Raw genomic sequence first — 24,666 nt, 5'->3', positions numbered from 1 at the left:
AGAAACCCCAGGGTCACTGCCCGTTAGCGTGAAGGAGAGGGGAGGAGAGTGAGCACAGCAGCGAGTCTGGCAGAGTCGCCAAGCCTCCAAATGTTCCTCGGGGGAGAAAGGAGCAGCGTTCGGCTCGGACAAGAGGCCAGGACTAAAAGTAACTGAACAAACACGGGCGGGCGGGGCGGGAGGCTGGCTCAGGGTAATGCTGTACCGTTGGGGACTCAGCGAGCAGTTGTCGTCTAGGCGACACCACCGAAAAACTACAACTCCCAGCGTGCCCCGCGGCCCGCCCAACCCGGAACGGTCATGTGATCGATGCTCACGTGTCTCCGCAACCGGCTCGGGAATGAAGCATCGTAGGTAGGTGGAAGGAGGTAGAGGTGGGGGAGGGTGGAAGCGTTAAGTTCCCGGACCCCCCACCCAACCGCACCCCGTCAGAGTTCGGGCCCACTCCCTGCAGAGCTCCGGAGCCCGGCGCCCTCGCGGCCCCACGCCTGTTTTCTGTCTCGCGGGCTCCGCCGCGCCTTAGCCCTGCCTGTCTCCAGCTGGTCCTAGGCCGGGTCGAGTCTCGGAGCCCCACCCAGTTTACCCCATAATAACTCGCCCGCCTCACTTCAGGCCTGAGGACCGTTCCCCGTCCCAAGTGCGCCCCGATCCACCTCCCAGTGCAGCCCACCCCTGTATTTCAGGGCTCCAGGAACCCTCAGGCTGGACTGGGAGTCCACTCAGGGTGGTATCTAAGGGGTCTATTACAATGGTGACAGCTCTGGCCTGAGCATGTGGTCATCGGGCTTCTAGTTCTGGCTCTGCCACCTACCCACCAAGCTAGCCCCTCTCCCTCCTTGGGCGTGTTTCCTTATCTGATCTGGCACCATGAATTAGCAGCAGAGCTGTTCAGTTCCCCCTACGGCCTGCTGAGGCTAGCACAGAAACAGACCAAACTCTTCTCTCCACTGACAGCAGGTTTTAAGGTACTCTGGAAAAAGAAGAAAATGGGACCAGAGAGGAAGTGAGGATCCCACTTCTTAGAAGAAGCTGTATGGGGCAGCCCCCACCTCCACTATAGCCAGTCAGGTGGGAAGAACAGGTAAGCTGGCTGAGACACCTTGGACCAACGCAGTGTGTCTGTACAAAGTGGGGCCACGCTGCCTCTGAGATCCACAGGAGAGTCAGGAGGCCACACCAAGTTCTGGGACTTTGAATGAGTCACCCCGTACCCTACATCTCTGTGTCGGGAACATGAGGAGGATGGGGGAGGTGGTCTCCAGTTCTGGCATCACCAGTTTTGCAGACCTTTCTGCAAATACGTGCTGGAACCCTGGGGGTCTCGGGACTGCCTTCTCTGCTCACAACCTTTGCCTTGTTCTGCTTTGCCTTTTTGCTGAGTTGCTGGCTGGGTGGCAGGTTGCGTAAGAGGAAGCCCTGTGGGATCTGACTGACCATTCTGATTGTAAAGCCAGCAGAAGGGTGATTCCTCTGGCATTGTGTGCTTTGCTTGTATGCTTGGTGATAGGTGTCTGAGAGCACCCCAACTTTCCCTTTTACCTCCCATGAGTGTAGGATTCCCAGCTTTGTCCATCATGAGGAGGAGAAATGGGAAGCGTCTGACTCCCCAAGAAGCCTAGCCTTGTTAGTCATTGTAAACCCCCAGCAGGCTGAGGACATCAGCCCCTGATGGACAGTGGTTGGGTCAATCATTATGGCTGAATCTGGTCAGTCCCCTTCTCTTCCCCACGAGCGGCAAAGAATAATAAACCAGGGAGGGATAAGTAGTAAAACGCAGAGTTTTGAATGAATAGCCTGGGTTCAGGGCTCAGAAAGGGGAGACTGAGGAAAGGAGGCTGTGTGGTGGCCCAAGCCAACACAGCCTGTGGGAAAGACCCATCCTAGCTCCTCACTGCTCCGGCCCCTGCCCTTTTAATCTAGCTTGGATGTGACTCTTCTTCCCATTCGCTGTCCCATGGCCTTCGTGCTCATTGTTACCTTACCAGTGGCAGCAGACACTGGTGTTGTTCTGGATTCTACTCTCTGCTTGCTCATGGCTGAGGATTTGTAGGCTTAGTGGGAGTGGGTAGTGAGCAGGGGGCCCTTAGCAAAAATAACAGCAGCAGTGACCATTTACTGAGTGCCAAACCCTTACCAACATTAACAAACACCCCACAGTAACCTGTGATGTAAATGTTGTCATTATCTTCATTTTCCAGAAAAGGAAAGGGAGGCTTTGAGGAGATGAAGTGACTTGCCCAAGAGCACACAGCTGGGAAGTAGAGGTGTCAGGATTCTGATTTCAAAGTCTAATCAGCACCCAGAGTACATCCCCTCCCTGCTCAGAGCTGCTCTTAATTCCTGGGGGTGGGGGGTGGAGGGTGGACTTGGCTGTTTAAGGCTGTCTTTCTCTTAAGGGTCTCAGGTGGCTGTGAACTGAACCTTGAGGACACTGAAGATCATTTTCTCAGGGCTGAGCTCCTCAGGGCATCTCAAGCTTCTTCCCATTTTTCAAGGAAGAGGACTGTGGCCAAAGAAAAAGTTGTAACTCACCTGTAGAGAATGAATAGAATCATTCAGGTGACCAGCCTCTCTACTGAATTCAGTTATCCCCAAGGGACAGTCTTAGTCCCAGGAGTGGGGCAGGTACAAACAGATGGATGCCGTGGGGTTACACAGGCCTGAGTTTGAATCCCACCTCTGCCACCTACCACCATGGGACCCAGAGGAGAGCACTCAGCCTACTTCATTTCCTCCTTGGTAAAATGGCCACAGTCATACCCACAGTGAGGACTGAATGAGATAAAGCATTCCATAGCGGCAGCGATGGCAGTTGGTAGTAACAATAAACACCGCACATTCAGCCTCAGAGCCTTGCGGCCCAGCCCAGGAGAGCAAGCCTAGTGCCCGTGAAATGCTAACACAAGAGAGAATGCTCAGAGGAGGCCAGCCTGAGCAGTGCTGGGCCCCGGGGGAGGCTCCAAGGAGAGTAGAGTGAGTGTCCGAGGAAAGGGGAAAGAACTGGGGCCTGAAAGGGGCTGAGAGCATTCCAAGCACAGTATTATCAATGATCCGTTGTTTCCCGAGGACCCAGACCTGACAGTTACAGAGGTGGGGGCAGGGGAGAGGGAGGAGAGCGCTGCCGTGGGGGAGGAGGGAGAACTGGCCGGAGTTTAGACTGGGCTGGAGCAAGGTGGCCAGGCTGTGATGCCTTGAAATGCCCAGGGTTCTGTATGAGGGCTGCTCTTGGGACCTTGTGGGGAAACAAGCTGGGAAGCCAGAGAGATCTGGATCCAAATCCTGCTCTGCCACTTGCTCATGGGAGACCTGGGTCAGTGACTTGACCTCTCTGGATCTCATGACCAGGAGGATGTCTTAAGGATGGAAAGATAAGATAACATCTGTGACACACCTGTCCCAGTGCCTGGCCTTGCTCTACCTCTAGTGCTGAAGGTTAGTGTCCCTCTCTTTTATATTTGTCCTGTTTATCCTATGGATCTCTAAGCCTGAAGCAGGTGGGATTTGCATCAGTAATAGCTGCCTTTGTCCCATCTAGGTTGGGAAGAGCTGGAGCTCCGAAAAACCCAGTGCTGCCCTCCGGCTCAGCTCTGACTCTTCCCTCAGCTGTCCCGGGCATGCGGCCGTGAGTCAGAACCTGCAGACCCTGCAGGAGGAGGACTCTCGGAGCCATGGCCCAGCTCAGCATCAACAGCAACCATGGCGAGTGGGGCTGGAGCACGGACGCCGGGGAGCGGGCCCGCCTGCTACAGAGTCCCTGTGTGGACACAGCCCCCAAGGTGGAGGGGGTGTCCTCCCCTGGGGGTCCAGACAGAGGCACCACGTCCACACTTGGGGCCATCTTCATCGTGGTCAACGCCTGCCTGGGTGCAGGGCTGCTCAACTTCCCAGCAGCCTTCAGCACTGCGGGGGGCGTGGCAGCCGGCATCACGCTGCAAATGGTAAGGGCACTGCTTGGAGGGCAGAGATACAGTTCAGGCACTGGGTCTGGGCTCTTTGCCTCAAAAGGGAGCCTTTGGATCTGGAATGGTCGGGAGGTGGCACACGTGCCGCCACCCTCCCCTCCCTAGCATGAGGCAGGCATGACTAATCTATTCTGGCATTCTTTGCTCGGAGCCAGCGTGAGGCTTTTAAAGCCTCCCTGACAATCAGGGCAATTGAAACATTAACTGCATATTTACTTTTATGTGTTACCGTGATATTCTGGTTACGTTTAAAAATAGAGCCCTTATCTTTTAGAACTATAGACTGAAATATTTTCCTCAACATAATCTGAAACAGGAGGGGGAATAGATGAAATGAGATTGGCTCAGCAATGGGTACCTGGGAGTCCATTCTACTATTCTCTTTAAACTGTGAATATCTGAAATTTCTCATAAAACTGTTTTTGTTTTTAAAGAAAATATTAACCTGGCAGCCTCCAGCCATCTATTAAAATTGCCCTGCCAGATGAGACCCCCACCCCCACCCCACCCGCTTTGGGCCCGGGCCCCATAAATGCTGGCCGGGACCAGATGCCCGCCGCTGTTGGGCCTTTCCCACCCCCCATTCCCCTGCTCTCTGCCTCCCCCTCAGGGCATGCTGGTTTTCATCATCAGTGGCCTCGTCATCCTGGCCTACTGCTCCCAGGCCAGCAATGAGAGGACTTACCAGGAGGTGGTGTGGGCCGTGTGTGGCAAGCTGACAGGCGTGCTCTGTGAGGTGGCCATCGCCGTCTACACCTTCGGCACCTGCATCGCCTTCCTCATCATCATCGGAGACCAGCAAGACAAGAGTAAGGCTCCCCCTCAGGGCCTCCCTCCTCCTTCCCTGGGGTCCTGGGGGTAGTGGAAGAGCCTGGGGCATCTGCCCAAGGCCTCGCCTGGGCCCAGCATGCCTCTGGGAATCCTGCCTGAGCCAGAGGTCCTGAGGCCCAGCAGAGCAGGAGGGCAGCACCCCAGGGTAGCCCACGTGACTTCCCTCCTTCCTCCCTGTGCAGTTATAGCCGTGGTGGCCAAAACGCCGGAGGGGGCCAACAGCGGCCCCTGGTACACAGACCGCAAGTTCACCATCAGCCTCACCTCTTTCCTCTTCATCCTGCCCCTCTCCATCCCCAAGGAGATCGGCTTCCAGAAATACGCCAGGTTTGGAGGCCACACCCCTGCATGGCTCAGGGCCCAGTCTGGGCCTGACAGAGGCTCTGGTTGCAGGCACAGAGCTGCTGGGAAATCCCACCCACCCATGCCTCCTCACCTTCTGGGAGAGTAGCAGTGGACAAGGCAGAACCAGGGCTTGCAGGCCTTCGAGTGTAAGATGTCCCCTTCTGTTGGCAGCAAAGGGGACAGCAGCCCTTCGTATCAGTGAGAGACTCGGTTCTAAATGTCCTTGGCAGAGAAGGCCCGGGCAGTGGTCAGGAGTGTGAAGGCAGTCTGCTGGCCTGGGGCTTGGCTGTCCCCGGGAGGCTGAGATTTTTGATCAGTTGGGATTGTCAGCTTGGCAGCATCTTACCTGCAGCTTGGCATGAAGGGAGAAGACCAGCTTTCTGGCTCTATCTCTGAAAAGCAATGGGATTCCAGGCCCTACCATCTCCTGGGCTGCTTCCAATCTGTAAATGAAGGAGCAACACTAAGCAGTCTGAAAGGTCTCTTTTAATGCTAACATTCCAGGCTTTGGACTCTCAGCCCTTTTGCCCCCAGTGTCTCCTAATCCTCAAAGGCCAGGCTTAGAGGATGCCCTGCTTGCAGCCCTTGCCAAGTCTGGGCTGCTCTGCCTGAAGGAGCAGGTGGGCTTTAGATCCCAGCTCTCGGCTGTGGTCTCTGAGCCGTGGAGGTGAACTAGCACATTTCCTTGTGGACAGAAATGTCAGTCTTGTCTCCTGTTCACTGTCCAGCTCCCTCCCAGCTATGGCAGTCTCTCTGAAACTTAATTCTCTGGCATTTCCTGAGTCCTTGCTTGATATAGTCCCCTAGTTATTTGGGAGACCCTGAGGTCACTTGAGCTGAGGGAGGATGCCCCTGGGATGTGACCGAGAAGGGGCAGCTGGGGCTGGAGGATAAGGATGCTCAACCTCTCCTTCCTGGCAGCTTCCTGAGCGTCTTGGGCACCTGGTACGTCACTGCCATCATCATCATCAAATACATCTGGCCAGACAAAGACATGGTCCCCGGGGACATCTCAAGCAGGTGGGTGAGGGCCCTCGGAAGACATCTGGGCCAGAAGCTGGCTCCGTCGGCCCCAGCAAGTGCTGGGTCAGGCAGCGAAAGGCCACGCAGCTGCGCTTCACAAGGCTTAGTTCCCTGGGGCTTGGTTCAGTCATTGTAGGAAGAAGGTGAGGGGTCCTGGTCTCTTTTTATAGGAGGGAAGGTGAGAGGCAGAGGCAGGAGAGACCTGGCCACTAACATCCCACAGATGAGCCCACATGAGGCTGGACCTCAGGGTGTGGAGACAGCCAGGCTGTGATTGGACATTTTCCAACTTGGGCTTATCTGTAATTTCTGTATCTTCTATATGAGAATGAATCTGTGTTGTCATTTAAAAAAAAAATTCCTTTTTTGAAAAGGACAAACCAGAAAAGCAAAAGGATCTCAGAATTCTGGATTTTAGTCCCAAGAGGGGCCTTGGAGTATTGACCTGTGAAATGCAGGTGTCTCCTTTCCTGGTTCCCAGATGCATGTGGGTCAATGCATAGAATTCTGGTTGGTGAAGGCCATGGGGTGCTGAGCGAGGAGGGGGCATGTGGGGATGGTCGGTGGCTGTGAGGGGTCCACAGGCAGCAGCTCCCTCAGTGTTTCTCTGCAGGCCAGCTTCCTGGATAGCCGTGTTCAATGCCGTGCCCACTATCTGCTTCGGATTTCAGGTGCCATTTGCAAGGTCCCCACCCCACCCCCACCCTGGGATGGACCCCACATTCCAGGAAGGATGGGGGGACCCCAGGACTTGCCCCTTTTCCCTGGGGTCCCCAAGGTGCCTCCCTCTGGAAGTGGAGCTGGGGTCACCTACCCAACATGGCCCTGCCCTTCCCCCTGACAGTGCCACGTGAGCAGTGTGCCCGTTTTCAACAGCGTGCAGCGGCCCGAGGTGAAGACCTGGGGCGGGGTGGTGACGGCCGCCATGGTCATAGCCCTTGCCGTCTACCTGGGCACAGGTGAGTACTCCCTCGGAGGACCAGGCTCGGGGTGCTCCCACATTCCCTCGAGTCCCCACGTCCTCTGGCCCAGCTGTCCCTGCGAGCACTCCCAGCACGGGAAACACCTCCAGGCACTGACTTGGATTTGGGCTGTCTCAGGCCTCCTCCGGCCAAGATGAGAGAGAGATCCGTCCATTCCACAGCTCTGAAGCAATGCCAGGCAGGTGCCAGCAACTGTTCTCAGCCCGGGGACACAGTGGAGCTGTCATCAGCCTGGCCCCGCCCTCGTGGAATTTAGTCTAGCTGGGGAGACAGTCAGACGAAAGCAGACAATACAAAATGCGTGAGGGATTCCAGAGAGTGGCGAGAATCCTGATGGCAGTGGGGCAGGGGAGATGCGAGTGTGACTGGGTGGGTGACCTTGGGGGAGTTCACAGAGGCTCCTCTGAGGACGGGGCCTGAAGGGAGGTCCAAACGGAGAGAAGGAGCCAGAATACCAAGACCTGGGGAAGAACGTTCCAGACAGAGGAACCAGAAAACGCAGAGTCCCGAGGCTGGGACGGAAAGACAGTCCCTAGGGCTGGAGTAAGTGAGGTCAGAGGCCTGACGCACCTGGTGAGGACTGTGGGGAGCTGGGGAGGAAGATTTAGGGCAGGGACGTGGCTTGGGGAACGGCGGTGCTGGGCGCTCTGTGGAGAATGGTTTGGAGGAGGGAGCAAGACAGGATAGCGAGGGAAAATGGCCCCGTGGGCTCTGTTCCTCCCACAGCTGGTCCTCAGTGCTGCCTGGCTCTGTTCTGGCCTCTGAAGACGAAGCCAGGGACAGGAGAGAAGGACGAGAGCTCTAGAGAGAGGCTGGTGCGAGGGCTCATTGTGGACAGGCTGTGCAGGAAACATTCTCTGAGGAGGGGACGTCTGACCTGGGACCCAAATGAGGCTTTGAGGGTAGCATGATGATCTGGGACAGATGGAGCGTTTAGTGCAGTGGCTGAGACAGGAAGTCACCAGGCATGTCCCAGATCCGAGGTGGCAGTGTGGCTTCCAGGGGGGAGGTCAGGGAGTGAGGTGTCTGACGGCCTCGGGACCCTCTCCAGAGCTGCCGTGGCATGCTCCCTGCCCGCTGATTGCCCAGTGACACACCCAGGTGCAGGTCACAGCTCCCAGGCGTTGCCCGAACCCAACCCTCTCCTCCCCACCCACAGGCATCTGTGGCTTCCTGACCTTTGGGGCTACCGTGGACCCGGACGTGCTCCTGTCCTACCCCTCGGAGGACATGGCTGTGGCCGTTGCCCGAGCCTTCATCATCCTTAGCGTGCTCACCTCCTACCCCATCCTGCACTTCTGCGGGCGGTGAGCCCCTTCCTCCCCACTAGGGTGCCCCTCTTACCAAAGCTGTTCAGAGACCCCACTAAACCCTTTGGACATGGTTTTTTGGCCTTGCATGGGACACATTTTATCTACAGAAAAGTGTCATTGCCTAGGGTGGGCCCGAAGTACCCTGAGCTGAGTCTCAGGGGCCCCCTTTGTCCCAGAGTCACCAGAACATTCTATGGGTCTGTAGTCCAGATTATTTCCAGAGCTTTGACATGGACACCCATCCTCCCGGGTGGCACAGACCCTTCCCTTTAAGGAGAGAGAGAGAGAGTCATCTCCACGTGGTGAGCACCTTCTATGCTAGGCAAGGCACTGAGCTCTTGACACTCATCCTCTCACCCCATCCCCGTGGTAACCCTGGGGAGAGAGCTCTATGGCCCATTTTACAGAAGAGGAAACTGAGGCTTAGCGATTAGTCCCTTACCCACCGTCCACACAGCTAGGGGTCTCGCTGCCGGGAGGCGGGAGGGCCTGTCAGCAGGGGCTCCTCTGAGCCCCCCTCCATGTGAGCAGGGCAGTGGTCGAGGGCCTGTGGCTGCGCTACCAGGGGATGCCAGTGGAGGAGGACGTGGGGCGCGAGCGGCGGCGGCGGGTGCTGCAGACACTCACCTGGTTCCTGCTCACCCTTCTGCTGGCACTCTTCATCCCGGACATTGGCAAGGTCATCTCGGTCATCGGGGGCCTGGCCGCCTGCTTCATCTTCGTCTTCCCAGGTGCGGACCCCGGTGCCCCCCCTCCGGTCCCCACAGCACTGGATCCCGGGGCCTCCTAGCCCCAGCTCCCTGCTCATGCAGAAGCTGCCAGGAGAGTAACCACGAGCATTTATTGCTGCTCACCACCCCAGCTCTGTGTCAACCCCTGTCTGAGCATTATCTTCTCTAAGGAAGATGGAGTTATCATCTCCATTTTACAGATGAGGAGAGTGAGGTTCAGAGAGGGTAACAGATTTTCCCAGAGGGGAACAAGCACAGCTAGTAGGTTACAAAACTTTTCAAACCCAAGGCTGTCTGGGTCTGGAGCCTCTACTCTTAGTACTTGCTTCCAGGATCTCTTACTCCCTGACTACAGGGATCTGGCTGATTCAGTCTGTGGTCTGTCCATGGGTCTGGTGGCACCACCCTACGTGGATGTCGGGAGGCCTGAGTTCCAGACATGGGTCTGCCACCAGATCCCTGGCAAATCACGGGCTAACCCAGGGCTGCAGGTGTCCTCTCCAGCCAGGGGTTCCACCTGTTCCCAGCTTGTTTCTAGCCAAGGTGCCACCTGGAAAGTCCTTGCCACTTTGTTGGAGCAAGGGGGCCAGGTCTGCTTAGCAGTGCACTGGGAGGGGCCCTGGGAGGCAACCACCCCTGTGTCACCATCCTGTGCTGCCCCATAGCTCGGAGTCTTAGGTGCAGCTCCCGGGGGGCTTGGCAGATGCCCGGAGGGGGTGGGGGCCGATGCCAGGCCTCAGTGGATGTGGAGTGAGGGGGCAGAAATGCAGTATCCAGAAGAGGACAGAGGCCTTTCTCCATCTCCCACCACTGCCTCCTGGAACCTGGTGGGCTGGGGGAGGCTGGGCCTGAGGAGCCCACTCAGGCTCTCGGGGCCACCTCTTCTCTTCCAGGGCTGTGCCTCATTCAGGCGAAACTCTCCGAGATGGAGGAGGTCAAGCCGGCCAGGTAAGAGGGCCCAGCCCATGGTCCCCTGGGGCAGTGGCGGAGTGGAAGGGACCTTAGGGAGACCTCAAAATAGGGAGGATCAGGAGACTTGCGCCTTTAAAAAATGTTTTATTTATACTTGGAAAAAATAAGTAACATGCTAGTTGTAGCAATTCAAATGCACTGAAGTACTTTAGAGAACGCAGTGAAAGGCCCTCTTCTCCCACAGCCCTCCTGCCACCTCATCCTTCTCCAGAGACGGCTTCCTGCTCTCAGACCCACTTCATGCGTTTCCACAGGGCTGGGTGCCCATAGCTCTGCACGTGTGTCTGCAAACAGGTCTTTCGTGTATAGTTTTTTTTTTTGAAAGCAGCTTCATGCCAGACATGCTGTGGTGCCCCGTGCTCTTTTTCACTACCTGCATGTCTTAGGGGTCGTCCTGGGTCAGCACAGAGGGGTTGGCTTCTCTCCTTTTTATTGGCTGCAGAATATTCTGTTGTACGAATGTGTCCTGAATGTGGATATCCTCATCATCCACATGCGTTTTGGAGCACACATTCAGGGATCTGGGTAGGGTCAATTCCTAGAACTTTGCCGGGTCCCAGGACGGGCTTGTTTTTACTTTGCCCCTGTCAGGCGGGACTGAGTGCAGCCCCAGCAGCAGTGGGCGAGCAGGCTCTTGCCCCACATCTACCTGTACTGCCTGTGAACCTTTTTAAGTTTTGTTGGTCCGATGGGTGGAAAACGTTTCACTGTGGTTTTAATTTTCTCATTTCCCTGAATTGTAAGAGGTTCAGAACATATCACGCACTTTGGGAAAGAAAAAAAAAGAAAATTTTATTGTACCAGAAATACTTGCTAATTATAGAAAACTTAGAAAATAAGACAAGTCTGAAAAAGAAAATAAAAATCATCCTTGAGTCCAATACCCAGCTATCAACCCCTTGCTATTTTTTGACACATGTATTTGCAGATGTCTGTGCTTTTCTCTTTTCCTCTTTAATGAAATGAATCATGCCCCAAGTGCCTTGAATTTTCCTGAACATCTTTCCATCAGGAGACCTGTGTTCCAATCCTGGCCCTGCCCTTGGCTTGCGGTGATCAGTCAGTTATTCCCGCTAGGGGTTGGTCTCCCTACCTGTGGACTAGGGCTAACACAACCTGCCCTACACACCTGCGTATAGAAAAGTCCTTGGGCTGGTAGGAAGTGCTCTACAAACAGGCAGCACTGGCAGAAGTAATTGCTGTAATGAGCTGATATATCAGAGCTTGCAGAGTCCTGGGATGGAATAACTGACCAGGCCCCTCTCGCCCTTGACCCTGCAGCTGGTGGGCGCTGGTCAGCTACGGAGTCCTCTTGGTCACCCTGGGAGCTTTCATCTTCGGCCAGACCACTGCCAACGCCATCTTTGTGGATCTCCTGGCCTAACCACTGCGTCCCAGGGAAGACACGGCCTTCACTGTTGGACCCAGGAAGCATCTTCTAAAAATGTGGGGCTGCCCCAAGTCTGGCATCCTTCCTGTCTACTGGTGGAATGGCATCTGGACCTCCTTTTCCAGGGACAGTTCTGGGTGAAATCAGCCCACAACTCTAGACAGCTCAATCCCAGCTCCCTTCCTGCTCCCCAGTCCTTGCAGTGCTGAGGATGATAGGAAGAGGTGTTACATCACAGAAGAACCTCCCCTGCCCCCCAGCTCTGGGCTTCTCCATTCCTGTAACCCATGGGTGAAGAGAGTCAGGAGGCTTTGAAAGAAAGGACCCAGCCTGGCATCCCCTGGTCCTCCACAGAGCAGCCTGTCCCGAGCAGGGGCTGTGCTCGTCCCCCCGGGGCTCAGAGTCTGGCTCTGGTCCATTGACAGCCACAGCCAGTGGCAGCTTCCTCTGGAATCCAGCAGCTTCTGAAGGTAGCACTGAAGTCATACAAGCGAGCGGAGACTGGTAGACCTCTTTCCTAGGGCTAGCTGACATTCCCCAGGCCTTTCAGGCCCCCTTTCTCTCTCTCTTTCCCCAAACTGGTGGTCCAGGCAGGGCATCCCTCTTCTCCTCCATCCACAGGACATCACCAAGTCTAATGTTTACAAACGGTGCCTGCCCGGCTCTCTGGAGCCAGGGGCTGTCCCATGCCGCGGTGCTGTAAGTCCTCCTCTGCTGTTAGCTTTTCCCATGGGGAACCTGCTTTTCTTTCTTGAATTCCACGTGGACCTCTCTTTCCACAGGCACAAGGGTGGACAGGTAGAGAAGTCTGGGGACCTTTCAGGCCGTGCATGTGGGCCGGGCTGGCCAGGATCAAGGTGAACTTCTGACATCTCTTTTAGTGATGGCTTCTCTTCCCCTCCCCACACCCCACCCCCTTCCAGCCACCCCCAGCATGGTGGCCCAGAGAGAAAAAGAGCAGTTGTCGTTGACGGGGAGCAACGTGAGTCCAGCCACTCCAGCCTAGAAGTTTCCCTTCCAGTCTGGGTCTTGTCTGCTCTGCCTCCACCACCCTCACCCCCCTGTATCGTCTCTTCACCCCTCACCCCGTTTCTCTGTGTAGCTCAGTCACTCCCATTCACGGAAGTCAGTGGAGGTGCCAGAGCCGCTCCCACTGGCCTCGTCAGCACCACCCGTGCCCCAGGCCTGGCCTCGGGACCTTTCAGTCAGTTGAGGTCACCCCCGGGTTGTTGCCTCAGGCAGGTGGGGAGGGCTGCTGAGCCCCCTTCCTTTCTCCCGCCCTGGCCACCTTGGCCTCTCAGCTGTCCCCCTCACGTTGGCCAATCCCAGGCACCAAATCAGGCTTCGTCCGCCTGGAACACCCAGCGTTTCCTGGGTCGTTCCTGCCCAGAATCACTGAAGCAGGGAGGTGGGGGGACCTTCCCTCACCACCACCACCCCCCGGTGGCCCCCTACTCAGGCATCCAGTCCAAGAAGCAGAGGCTGTTAGAGGTGACCCGGGCTCTGCTCAGGCCCCAGGCAGGATGAGCCGCCTTTCCTCACGTGCCCCCTTGGTGCCCATCCTCTCGGTGCCTGAGCCAGATGCCTTCCTGCTGTTTCCCCTCAGCCTCCCACATGGAACCAGCCCTGCCACCGCCTGTTCTGGCAAGGTTCACAGATGGCCTAGTTGGGAGGGTTGCTCAGCGACCAAGTGCTGCATTTCAGGGAGTGAGGGGCAGCAGGGGGGTGGAAGGGGGTTCATAGCACAGAGTGGGACCAGTGAGAAGAGGAGCCGGGACCTGGCCTCTTGGCCTAACCTCAGGAGCCCCCTCACCATCCCCTCCCTGTCCTCCCCGTCAGGGTATTTTACCGTTTCTTTCCTTGTGCACACTTGGAGCAGGGAGGATCATTAATAAAAGGGGGCTTGTGCTGCTGAGCCATGTGGCCTGCGTTTGTTGCTGAGACAGAGTCTGGGCGACTGACAGGAAGAGGAAGGGCTGAGGGGAGTGGGGTACAGGGTAAGGCCTTTTAGCTTCATCCCCCCCCCCCCCACACACACACACACCGTGGCCCCTGTCTCAGGGACGGGCACCATCATGCTGCCTTCACCAAGCCAGAACCTGCCAGGGGTGCTTGACGCTCCCTTTCTTCTGCGTCCCATCAGTGGCTTATGGAGCCCCAGTCCTTCCCCACTGACTTGGGAATTTGTCTCGGCCTCTAGTATGGCTGCCTCTGCCTTGGCTCAGGCCCTCACCCCTCTTCCCTGCCCTGCTGTGACCGCCACACACTGGCCCTGGGCTGCAGGCCCCTCCCTGGCCTCCAATCTTGGAATGAGCTTCAGACTCTGAGCACTCACCCCTCCATCTATCTGGAGACCTGTGTCAAGCAGGCCTTGTCTGTCCTGGTTGTGGAGCCAGTCACCATGCACAGCTGCTGGCCAGGAGGTAATCAGCAAAACAGGCACGGGCTCTGCTCCATCTGGTGAGGAGGCCTGATGGTAAGCAAGTGGCCACACAAGTATGTGCCTGCAAATGGGACAAGTGCCAAGAAGGGAGAACAGCATGTTATGTTTGGGGACCCAGAGCTTGTTGGGGGAGTCAAGGAAGGCTTCCTGGAGGAAGTGAACATTTGAGGTAATCCCTGAATAATGAGTAGGAATTAAACTAAGCGAAGAGAGGAGGGGAGACCTTTCCAGGCAGAAAGCTCGCTTGAGTTGAAAGGGAAAATGACTTGTTTGAGGAACTAGAGAAAGGTTGATACAGCTGGAAAACCACCTGGATGTGGGAGAGCAGAGAGGTCCAGGAGAGTCTTCAGTGGCTCTCCCTGGCCCTTAGGGTAAAGTCTAAACTAGCTCATCTCGTGCCATACTACCCCTCCTTCAAATAGGAAACACTTCAGGACTGAGGGACAGCTTTGGGCCACAGCCCGCCCAAGGGCTCAAGAGCTGGAGACTTGGTTTCACTTTCTCAAGGTGAATGGCTGTTGGGGAAGCTTGTTCCCCAGAGCAGCAGAGGGGAGAAAAGGCTACGTCTGTGCCAAAAGCACACTTCATTGCAAACGGCCAAATTCATCCGTTTGACTCAGGATGTCTCTACATGTTCACCATACTTGTAGGTACAGATGGTGCTCGCACTTGAAGCTCCTTCTCTCCCACCATACTCCCCCTCTGCCCCAGTCATACTCAGATGAGGGTCAGGACTGTGCCTGGCACACAGCAAGTGCTCACCAGTTGTTGAACAAATGAATGAATAGCAGTGAACATTTCATGAGTTCTTAACATTTTGCCAGCACTTAGCTTACATTGAGTTGGAGGCATCAACTCAATGAAGACACAAAGACTAAGAGGTTAAATATCTGCACAGGGTCACAGAGGTAGTATGATCGGAGCCAGGCAGCCCTCATGGCATGCATGAAGAAACCACTGAGCAGGGGACTTATGAGAGCCAGCATGATGATTTCTGAGCCCAAGGGTCTGGGAGTCAAGCCCAGGAGATTCCACCCCACCCCCCATGCCAGCTCCCAGCTTTGGATCTTGGAATCCGTGGAGCAGTCTTCCCGCCAACCCACCTCACAGGATGGGATACCTGCTGGCTAGTGGCAACCTCTGGGCCCCTGTTTCCCTATCTCCAGAATGGGCATGACAACCACTGCCCTTATTTACCTTACAGGGTAAAGGGGAACCAACCAATGGAAAGAAAGTACTTGAAAAATAAGTTGAAAGGCCATGTTTACAAAAGAAATGTGAAAACAGATTCTTCTCAGGAGGATAGAGGCTGGGGTATCCCCACCACCTCCTGGGAGTCAGGGGGCTTTGCAAACTTGAATGTGCATACTGGATCACCTGGGGATCTCCTTACAGACACAAATTGGTTCAGTAGGCCTGGGGTGGAGCCTTAACAAGCTCCCAGTGATGCCCACGTTCTGTCCTCGGACCTGCTTTGAGTAGCAAGGTGCACGGAGCAGAGGCTTTTCCCTCAGGCAGACCCGAGGCAGAATCCCAGTGATTCCTCCTGCTGTGGGAACTCAGACAAGTCAGCTCACGTCTCTGAACCTCATTTTCCTTAACTGTAAAGGAGGAGTGATGACACCCACCTTGTAGATGTCGATATTACAACTCTGAGGACAAACGGCATAATCTGTGTGGAGTGCCTGGCAGAGAGCAGGGACTGTGTTCATCGTCTCACTGGAAGAGGATGGAGTGTCCAGCTGCAGTTCCCACTTTGGTCATTAGAGATCACCTTTGCAGAATTTCTGTGGATGCGGGGGGAGAGCCTGCGACCTCAGAGGCGACCACCCACCCCCTACCCCCGGCCTCCTGGGCACTGGGCTCCTGTGGCTCCTGCTGCAATGGTACATCTGAGTGGCACCCCTAAACTAGGTCATGGCCTCCAGTCTGGCAGGTGGCCTCCATTCAAATAATCACAGAAACTAATTGTATAAGTAAATGTGCTAGATGTAGCTATAGATATTACAAATGCAGATTTGGTGATAATTCGTTGCTATGATACAATTTTTTTACATTTCAGAAGATGTGGAGGGAGGTCAGGGACTTGGAGCCAGGGAAAAAACATACCTTGTCTTCCAAACACTTTGAGTTCTTTGGGGCAGATAGACACAAAATTAATCTGTTGGTATTTGCCCATTAAAAATGAAATTGATGCCTTAAGGGAATGCTGCTGTCGGTAACAGATAAACCCTAAGATCCCAGTGGCTTAACACAGTGATAGTTTATATCTTGCCCACGTCACAGTTTAATGCAGATGCCCCTGGTCGGAAACGTGGAAGGCAGGGGTGAGGCTTGGGGCCAGCAGGGGAGGGGCTCGAAAGGCCTCCCTCGAATGGATGCTGGCAAAGACTGGCCCAGACCCCCTCACTGGGCTGATACCCCCAGCTCCCCAGCAGCTGTGACTGACGTGGGGCTCACAGTTGTCCTCTTCGCGGTTGAGCTGCCCTCCACTGAAAGGGTCCAGCTGAGCCGGGAAGTTACTTTCGCAGTCAGTGATGGGTACACCAGGTCCCAGCCCATCCCATCCCAACCCAGCCTCAGTGTGGGACTGAGTTCCCTCCATGCTCAGTCCAGAGCCAATCTCTGGTTGAGACCACAATTGTTTAACTTACTTCCCCTACCTGGTCCTGCTTTCCTCCCTCCCTCAATAAATTGATTTCACAAGAATCCTCATCTTAGATTGTACTTCTCAGGACAACCCCAAGTCCCCTCTCTTCCCCTGCTCCGGCCTCCCCCTGGGAAATGAGAAGTTTGTTCCCTGGAGAAACCGAACAGGGAGGCTCCTGTCTCAGGGACCGGAGATATGGTGAAGGGTGAGGAAAGGGTTGGGGGCTGAAAACAGGGTTGTTAGGAGGAGTTCTACTGGCTGAACTGTTGGGATTTCAGTCTCTTTCTGCCTGCTCCCAGAAGGCTGACAGCCATTTTTATATATCCCAGGCAGAAGGTAGGAGGATCTGTCTTGGGAAAAATTGACACCAGAGGAAAGACACTGTGCAAAGGCTGGGAGCCTCCCTGAACCTGCAGTAGTGGCCGCAGCTGACAGACAAGCTGCAACCAAGCCCACAGCTTCCACTCAGTGTTTTAATGCCTGGCCCCTGGGATACGGATGAGCAACCAAGGATCTGCAGAGAGATTTGTGAAGAGCTTCAGACTTGAAAGACAGAGGCCAAAATACGCAATCTGAAAAAAAGGAAATTCAGAGGGAACAGAGTTAATATAGGAAGCAAAAGGAAACAAGAGCTAGCACCTGAAAATTAAAAGAATAATAGCCAAATTAAAAAATAAATCAATGTGAAAATCTGTGATTCACACTCCCTCTATCCAGTGTATGGACAGATTAGTAGAAAAATGGGAACAAAAATCAAATGAATAGTAGGGGGGATAGGTGGAAGGGATGTTTTGGGTGTTCTTTAATTCTATTTTTATTCTTATTTTTATTTTTATTTTTTTGGAATAATGAAAATGTTAAAAAACTGATTGTGGTGATGAATGCACAATTATATGATGGTTCTGTTAACAATTGATTGTACGCTGGGGATGACTGCATGGTATATGAATATATCTCAATAAAACTGAATTGGAAAAAAAAATAAATCAATCAATCAAAAGAAGAGTTTTAGATAGTTAAGAAAATCATCCAGAAAGCAGAACAAAAAGACAAAGGGATCGGGAAGATAAAAAAATGAGAATTTCAGCCCAGATCCAGCCTCTGAATAACAGAAGATCCAAAAATGTAGAGAAAATGGGAAATGGGATGGCGGGGTGGGGAACATCATCAAAGAAATAATTCAGGCATATTTCCTTGAGTTGAAAGACATGAGTCTCCACATTTGAGCCAGTAAATTTGAATTTTCAGAGCTCCACTCATTGTCATGAAATTTTACAACACTGGAAATGAAGAGAAAATCTTAAAGTTTTCTTTACTCCGGGATCACTGCCCCTAGGTTTCTGTACCTATCCAGAATCTCAATTAAGTGTGGGGCTAAAATTAAAATATTTCCAGATAAGCAAAGGGTAAGGAAAATTTGCATTCTCTGCAACCTTTCTTTGAAAGTCACTGGAGATTATGCTTCAGCAAAATAGAGCTGTAAACCAAGAAAGAAGAATGCAAAGCATCCAAGGAAAACAGACTCAACCCCAGAAGAATGATGAGGTGGTTCCAGAATGGCAGCTGGCAAAGGTGGTCAGTTAGGTTAGAGCAGGCAGAAGGAGAGTTATAGAAGGGGAAACAATAAAACTAAGAGGCTATCTGATAAGTCTAAGCATCTGGAATAATTATTGACAGACTTGTTGGAGCATTTGAATAAGTATGTAGATAACAAGCCAATGGAAAAATATGGCAATTACTAACTACAGGAAAAACAAAAAAGTTTTATAAGAAAGGAAGGTAATCATAGTAAACTACTCAGCACTGTAGTGAACAATATTTGTGAACAATTATAGTGAACAATTATTACTATAGAATAATATGTAATGAACAATTATTACTATAGACAATGATAGTATCTATACTGATTAACTGCAAAGGTGGTATTGTGATGACCTCATGAAAAAAAAAAGGAGGAAGGGGCTTCAGGATGCAGGTGTGAAAAAGCTAAATCATTAGTCAATAATTACTGCTTTTAACTTTTAAATCAAGAAAAAACATTATAAGCACATTATTGTTAAACTACTGAGATAAATGTCAAAAGAAAGCTTAAAAGGATGAGTCAGGGAAATAGGTCTAGACCAAAGTGGGCAGAGTCCCACCAAGGTGTGATATGAGCTTTTTAGTAACACTTGATTTTTTAAACTAGATGCATGACTAGCTTGATTTAAAAAAAAGAAAAATGAAACATAAAATTAATTTTTAAAAAAGAGACAAAAATTGGATATAGGCCATATTGCAACCCCACCTTTGTTACTTATTATGAGGCCTTAGAAAGTTACTTCAACTCTAAGGGCCTTGATTTGCTCATCCATATATTACAAAATGTGCTATGGTAGAGACTGCCTGGCATTCTTCCTCATTCTTCAGTAGCAGCAGAACTCCCGGTTTTTGACTGGGCACACGGCTCCCAGGCACTCCATTCTCTAGCTTTCCCAGCAGTTAAGTGTGGCCATGTGACTAAGTTCCAGCCTATGAAATGTAAGCAACAGTGTCTTGTGGCAATTTCTGGGACCCTTCCTTAAAAGACATCTGAAATGTTTCCTTTGCTCTTTTGTCATTATTCTTTCCTCCATCCTGCCTGGAATGCAGATGTGATAGCTGGAGTTGCAGCTACCATTTTGGACCATGAGAATGAGGTCACAGTAAGGGATGACAGACTCTGGGTCCCCAAAGTTTCCATAACAACCATAAAATTTCTCCAGAAGGAGAAATACTTCTATCTTGTTTAAGCCACTGTTATTTTTGGTGTCTATTACTGATAGCCAAATGGAATCCTAATCAATGCACTATCTTCCAGACCTTTGTAAGGAGTAGATAATGTATGCAAAATGCCCAGCACACAGTAAGCATGTACTGTTGATTGAATTGTGTCCCCTTAAAAGGTGTGTTGAAGGCCTAACTCCAGTATCTCAAAATGTGGTCTTATTTGGAAATAGGGTCATTACAGATGGCATTAGTAAAGATGAGGTGATACTAGGGTAGGGTGGCCCCCATCCAACATGACTGGACAAGGTATCGAGGAGAAGGCCACGTGATGACAGAGGCAGAGACCAAAGTGCTGCAGCTGCAAGCAAGAATGCCAAGGATTGCCAGCAAGCACCAGAAGCCAGGAAGAGACGAGAAAGGAATCTCCCCTACAGGTTTCAGAGGGAGCTTGGCCAAGCTGACACCTTGATTTGTAACTTCCAGCCTCCAGAACTGAGAGAAAATAAATTTCTATTGTTCTAAGCCACTTAGTTTGTGGTACATTTTTACAGCAGCCCTAGAAAACTAAGACAACATTCAACAAATGATAATTATGAAAAATGTGGGGGTCAGGTATGGAGAGGAGCCCCAGAGCAGAATGTGTAAAACTTTGGGCTGTAGAGACCCAGAGACTAAGTTTTGACTCCCAACTCCATCAGCTCTTTAGCTATGTGACTTCAGCAAGAAACTTAACCTCTTTGAACTCAATTTCCTCAGCTGCAGAATAAGAATTTATATCACCTGAACTTTAGTTTTCTCATCTCTTTCAGTTAGTGGCTTACAACAACAATTTATTTTCTCTCACAGTTCTGTGGTTTGCAGGAATGAGCTGGGTGGTTCTTCTGACCCACGTGGTGTTGGCTAGCGCTGCAGTCGTCCAGGAACTCGGCTGGGCTGAAATGTCCCGGATGCACCACTGACTTGGCTGGCAGTGAATTCTGGCTGTTGGCTGGGAGCTGTGCTGGAGCTTTCAGCTGGAACACCCGTCCATGGTCTCTCCATCTCCTGGCGGCTTGAACTTCTCACCGTATCGTGGCTGGGTTCTGAGAGGGAGAGTCCCAAGAGTGAATGTTTCAAAGGATCTTGGTGGAAGCTTTTTAGCTATAGGAGTCTCAGAATGTCACTTCTGTAGCATTTTCTTGGGCCAGAGCTGAGTCAAGTGGAGGAGAACTAGACTTCACCTCTTCAAGAGCTATATGACAGAGAATTTGTGGCCGTCTTTATCTACCACATTGTCTGGATAAGGTGCATAAAATAGTTAAATCAAACAGTCAGTGCAAGACTTATTGGGATTTGTGAAAAATGATTTGCCCATCATGAATAAATGCCAGGCTTGCACATGGTAGGTGTCCAGGAAGCTGGAGGATGACAGCTGGAACCAGGGCTCTGTCCTGGCTCTTCCCTGCCTGTGAAAGTGGCCCACACTCTGCTTCTTCCTCTACTGGGTGTTCATTCATTTTCAAAGGGGAGGATAAGAGAATGGGGGCAGGGAGGAGCCTATAAAACAAAACAAAAATGATACAAAAACCCAGGAACCATTCAGGACTATATTATTTTATAACAATAAAAAGTAGCTGAAAATACTACATGCCAGCACAGACAATGTGTGATACACAACCCCAGGGGGAGGAGTCAGCTGGGAGAGCCCCCCAGGCCCACCCCAGGCCTGCTTAGGGTGCTCACAGTTGGAGGACACAGACTTGTCTTCACAGAGCAGCAGGAGGTGCAGGACCATCTCCAGGGGCTCCTCGTCTGCAGCCATCGCGAAGAACTCACAGATGCCTCTGGTGAGAGTTTGGGTGACTCGTTGGCTCCTATAGGAAGATGCTTGTAGTTTGCTGAAGGAGGTTTCTTGGAGAGATGGGCAGCTGTGAAAGGACAGGCTTTCAGATGGACATTGACGCTGAAGGTGTGGGATGTGAAGGCCCAAAAGCTGGCCACAGACCTGTCAGGCCCTGCTGATGAGTGAGGCGTGTCCTGTCACCTGGAGGGCAGACAGCCAGAGAGTGGCAAGTGGTGGGAAGGACAGAGATGCCTGGATCTGACAGAGATGAAGTCCCACAGTTTTCTCTGGCCCTACCTGGACTCAGCCTCTGCCAGCTCCCAGAGACCAAAGGCTGGGGGTAGGGTTGGGGGGTGGGGGTGGCAGCGTGTGCACCCCCTCACCAGTGGTGACCCTGAGAATGAGCGTGGACAGACCCCAGTGGGGGCTCTCCCACAAGTCCCCTGCCCCTTCTGCCCCAGAGCAGGAAACTGAAACAGAACTCGACTCTCGACCATCCCTTTGTACTTGGCTGGGGACGGTGGGGGATGGCAGGGGGCAGACAACGCGGCTGTACCTCTGCTGCCGCCCCCGCCTCCTCTCCCGGTGTCAGCCCTATTCAGGCTTAGGTCCGATTCTTCGGCCAAATAAATAACTTATATTTTGATTTAAAATTTAGTGAACTAATAAATGAACTAATTCTATTATTTTTAAACATTTCCCTTGAACCTCAGGTACCCGTAATTTAGAAGTAATTCCTCAGTCCATGTACAATATCTTCGCTTTTGTTTGCAAGATCCTTATCTTTTTGTTTTTTTCCATTTCCTCCCATTTCCTCCACTCCTCAAAGATACCCAGTCGAATTTGTTCCTAGATATGTATACACCACTGAAAAATATTTAAGGAGATTTTGTACTTTTATGTGTTTAATTTACTCAAATAGTACATGCTACACATCTATGTCTTTCTCTCCCTTCCTCTCTTTCTTTCACTTAGGACTCGATTTTGCTGAATATGGATTTATAACTTTGGTTTATTCTGCTGCTTTTTAGTCACCCAGGTTCCCAGCGAGGAAGGCCAGTGATCGTCCACTGCCTGCTGCCACACGGAGCTCTGTGTGTGTGGAGGGGGGGGGGGCCTCACACGCTCCCCATAGGCATCTGTGCTGAGAGTTTTCCTGGGGGGAACCCAGGAATGGGAAGACGGGACATTGCCAAAGCTCTTCTGTAGGACATCCCTTTACGCTCCCAGTAAAGCTGGAAGCTTCCTGTTTCCCCTCTTGTCACCAACATTGGGTATTTTCCAACATTGTGATTTTTTTAAATATATAATTTAATAGGTATACAATGGTATCTCACTGCTATTTTAATTTCCACCTTGACAGCAAGTTCATAGAGACTATGAGCCAGAAACCAGCTAGCTGCTTCCAAACTGTGTAATGTGTTTATTGCTTTAAGCCACTATGTTTTGGGGTAGCTTGTTATACATCGATAGATAACTCATACATTCTCTTTATTAGAAAATCCTGCTGGGATCATGTTTGGAATTGTGCTGCATTTATAGATTTGAGAGAGTTGATCTCTTTATATTAAATTATCCCATGCGTGAATATGACTGTCTTTTGTGTCATTTTATAGTTTTGAGATTTTCTCCATTTGGGTACTTCACATTCTCTATTAGGGTTAATTCTTAGATATTTTATAGTTCTGTTGCAATTATAATGGAGTTTTCATTTTTATAGTTGATTATTGCTCCCTATCCCTAGAACTCCCAATCCCCATTGTCTACCCTACTTTTTCTTTTTCCTACAGCATTTATCACCTTTTAGTATACTATTTAATTCTGTTATTTGTCTATTTATTATGTATTTAGTTATATTGTCTTCTCCCCACACCAGATTGTAAGCTCCATGAAGTCAAGGATCATTGTCTGTTTTGTTAGTAATTTATCAGAAGCACTTAGAATAGCACCTGGCACATAATAGGTGCTCATTAAAAATGGATTGATTTAATTGAATGATTAGAGGTACCCAGTTGATTTTTTATTGCGATATAATACACATATCATAACATTCACCCTTTCAAAGTATTTTTTTATTTTCCTCATACAGCTGTGCAATCATCTAGCGCCACCTAATTCCAGAACATTTTTATCACCCTGAAAAAGGAACCCTGTACCCATTAGCAGTCACTTCCCAATGCTCTCTCCCAGTCCCTGAACAAGTTCGTTTTTCTAAGTTAATCACGTATGGTCCACCTGCTGCTCAAATTCTTTTATTTGTCAATTCTGACAGACTTTCTGTAGCTGGTCAAATCTTTGTCAAATAAAAGTACTGTCTCTTCCCATATAATCCTTTCCCTTTTATTCCTTTTCTTGTCTTATTTCTTGTTTTGACCGCTAATATTTTTGCTGAACAGTAACAGTAATAATGATTCCTAATTTTTAAAGGGAATGTGCCACCGGGAAGGAATGTAGACCTGGCATCGAGAGACGGAGAACATCTTCTTGACCAAAAGGGGGATGTGAAAGGAAATGAAATAAGCTTCAGTGGCAGAGAGATTCCAAAAGGAGCCGAGAGGTCACTCTGGTGGGCACTCTTATGCACAATTTAGACAACTCTTTTTAGGTTCTAAAGAATTGGGGTAGCTGGTGGTGGATACCTGAAACTATCAAACTACAACCCAGAACCCATGAATCTCGAAGACAATTGTATAAAAGTGTAGCTTATGAGGGGTGACAATGGGATTGGAAAAACCATAAGGACCACACTCCACTTTGTCTAGTTTATGGATGGATGAGTAGAAAAATAGGGGAAGGAAACAAACAAACAAACAGACAAAGGTACCCAGTGTTCTTTTTTTACTTCAATTGCTCTTTTTCACTTTAATTATTATTATTTTTGTGTGTGTGCTAATGAAGGTGTCAGGGATTGATTTAGGTGATGAATGTACAACTATGTAATGGTACTGTGAACAATTGAATGTATGATTTGTTTTGTATGACTGCGTGGTATGTGAATATATCTCAATAAAATGAAGATAAAAAAATAAATAAATAAAGGGAATGTGCCAAATTTTCTCCATTAAGTAGAGATAGCCTTTTATCTGTCAAGAAAGCTCCCTTCTCTTCTTAGTTTCCCAAGAGTTTATTTTTTTCTTCTGAATCTATTAGTGTAATCATGCTGTTTTTCTCCTTTCATCCATTCATGTAATGACCTACATTCCATTTTCCCATAAATTTATCCATTATCTAGGGTTTCAAATATATTGGTCTAGGTAGACATAATATTTTTTCTCATTTATTTATCCCTGTTATATTTTTAGTTATTTCCTCTTTTCCATCTGCATTTCATATATACACATAATCTCTTGCTCTTTTTTTTTACCCCAGTGGCTAGTCTTGCCAGAGGTTTATCTGTCTTATCAGTCATTTCCAGGAACTAGTGTTTGTTTTTTTAATCTTCATCATTTTGTT

General features: G+C 50.9%; 1 protein-coding gene across 5 annotated transcripts; it reads left to right on the top strand.

Annotated features, from left to right (window-relative positions):
- The first annotated feature begins 311 nt into the window (after window positions 1-311).
- On the top strand, window positions 312-13,465 carry SLC38A7 (solute carrier family 38 member 7). 5 transcript variants are annotated; one of them, XM_037816322.1, is made up of 13 exons: window positions 312-354; window positions 955-1,081; window positions 3,346-3,432; window positions 3,536-3,938; window positions 4,573-4,771; window positions 4,976-5,120; window positions 6,060-6,158; window positions 6,775-6,832; window positions 7,006-7,120; window positions 8,304-8,451; window positions 8,989-9,188; window positions 10,082-10,136; window positions 11,442-13,465. In XM_037816322.1, exons 4-13 carry the CDS (start codon window positions 3,669-3,671, stop codon window positions 11,542-11,544), a joined length of 1,392 nt encoding a protein of 463 aa, XP_037672250.1. In that variant the 5' UTR covers window positions 312-354; window positions 955-1,081; window positions 3,346-3,432; window positions 3,536-3,668; the 3' UTR covers window positions 11,545-13,465. The 5 variants fall into 5 exon arrangements, with proteins under 5 accessions (XP_037672250.1, XP_037672253.1, XP_037672252.1 ...); XM_037816323.1 differs by having other exon boundaries at window positions 336-354; window positions 958-1,081; XM_037816325.1 differs by lacking the exon at window positions 3,346-3,432 and having other exon boundaries at window positions 3,604-3,938.
- The last annotated feature ends 11,201 nt before the right edge of the window (window positions 13,466-24,666 follow it).

This window comes from Choloepus didactylus, chromosome 22, assembly GCF_015220235.1.
Source record: "Choloepus didactylus isolate mChoDid1 chromosome 22, mChoDid1.pri, whole genome shotgun sequence".
NCBI lineage: Eukaryota > Metazoa > Chordata > Mammalia > Pilosa > Megalonychidae > Choloepus > Choloepus didactylus.
Note: the sequence above shows the minus strand (reverse complement) of the source record. Positions and strands in the feature narration are given on the sequence as shown.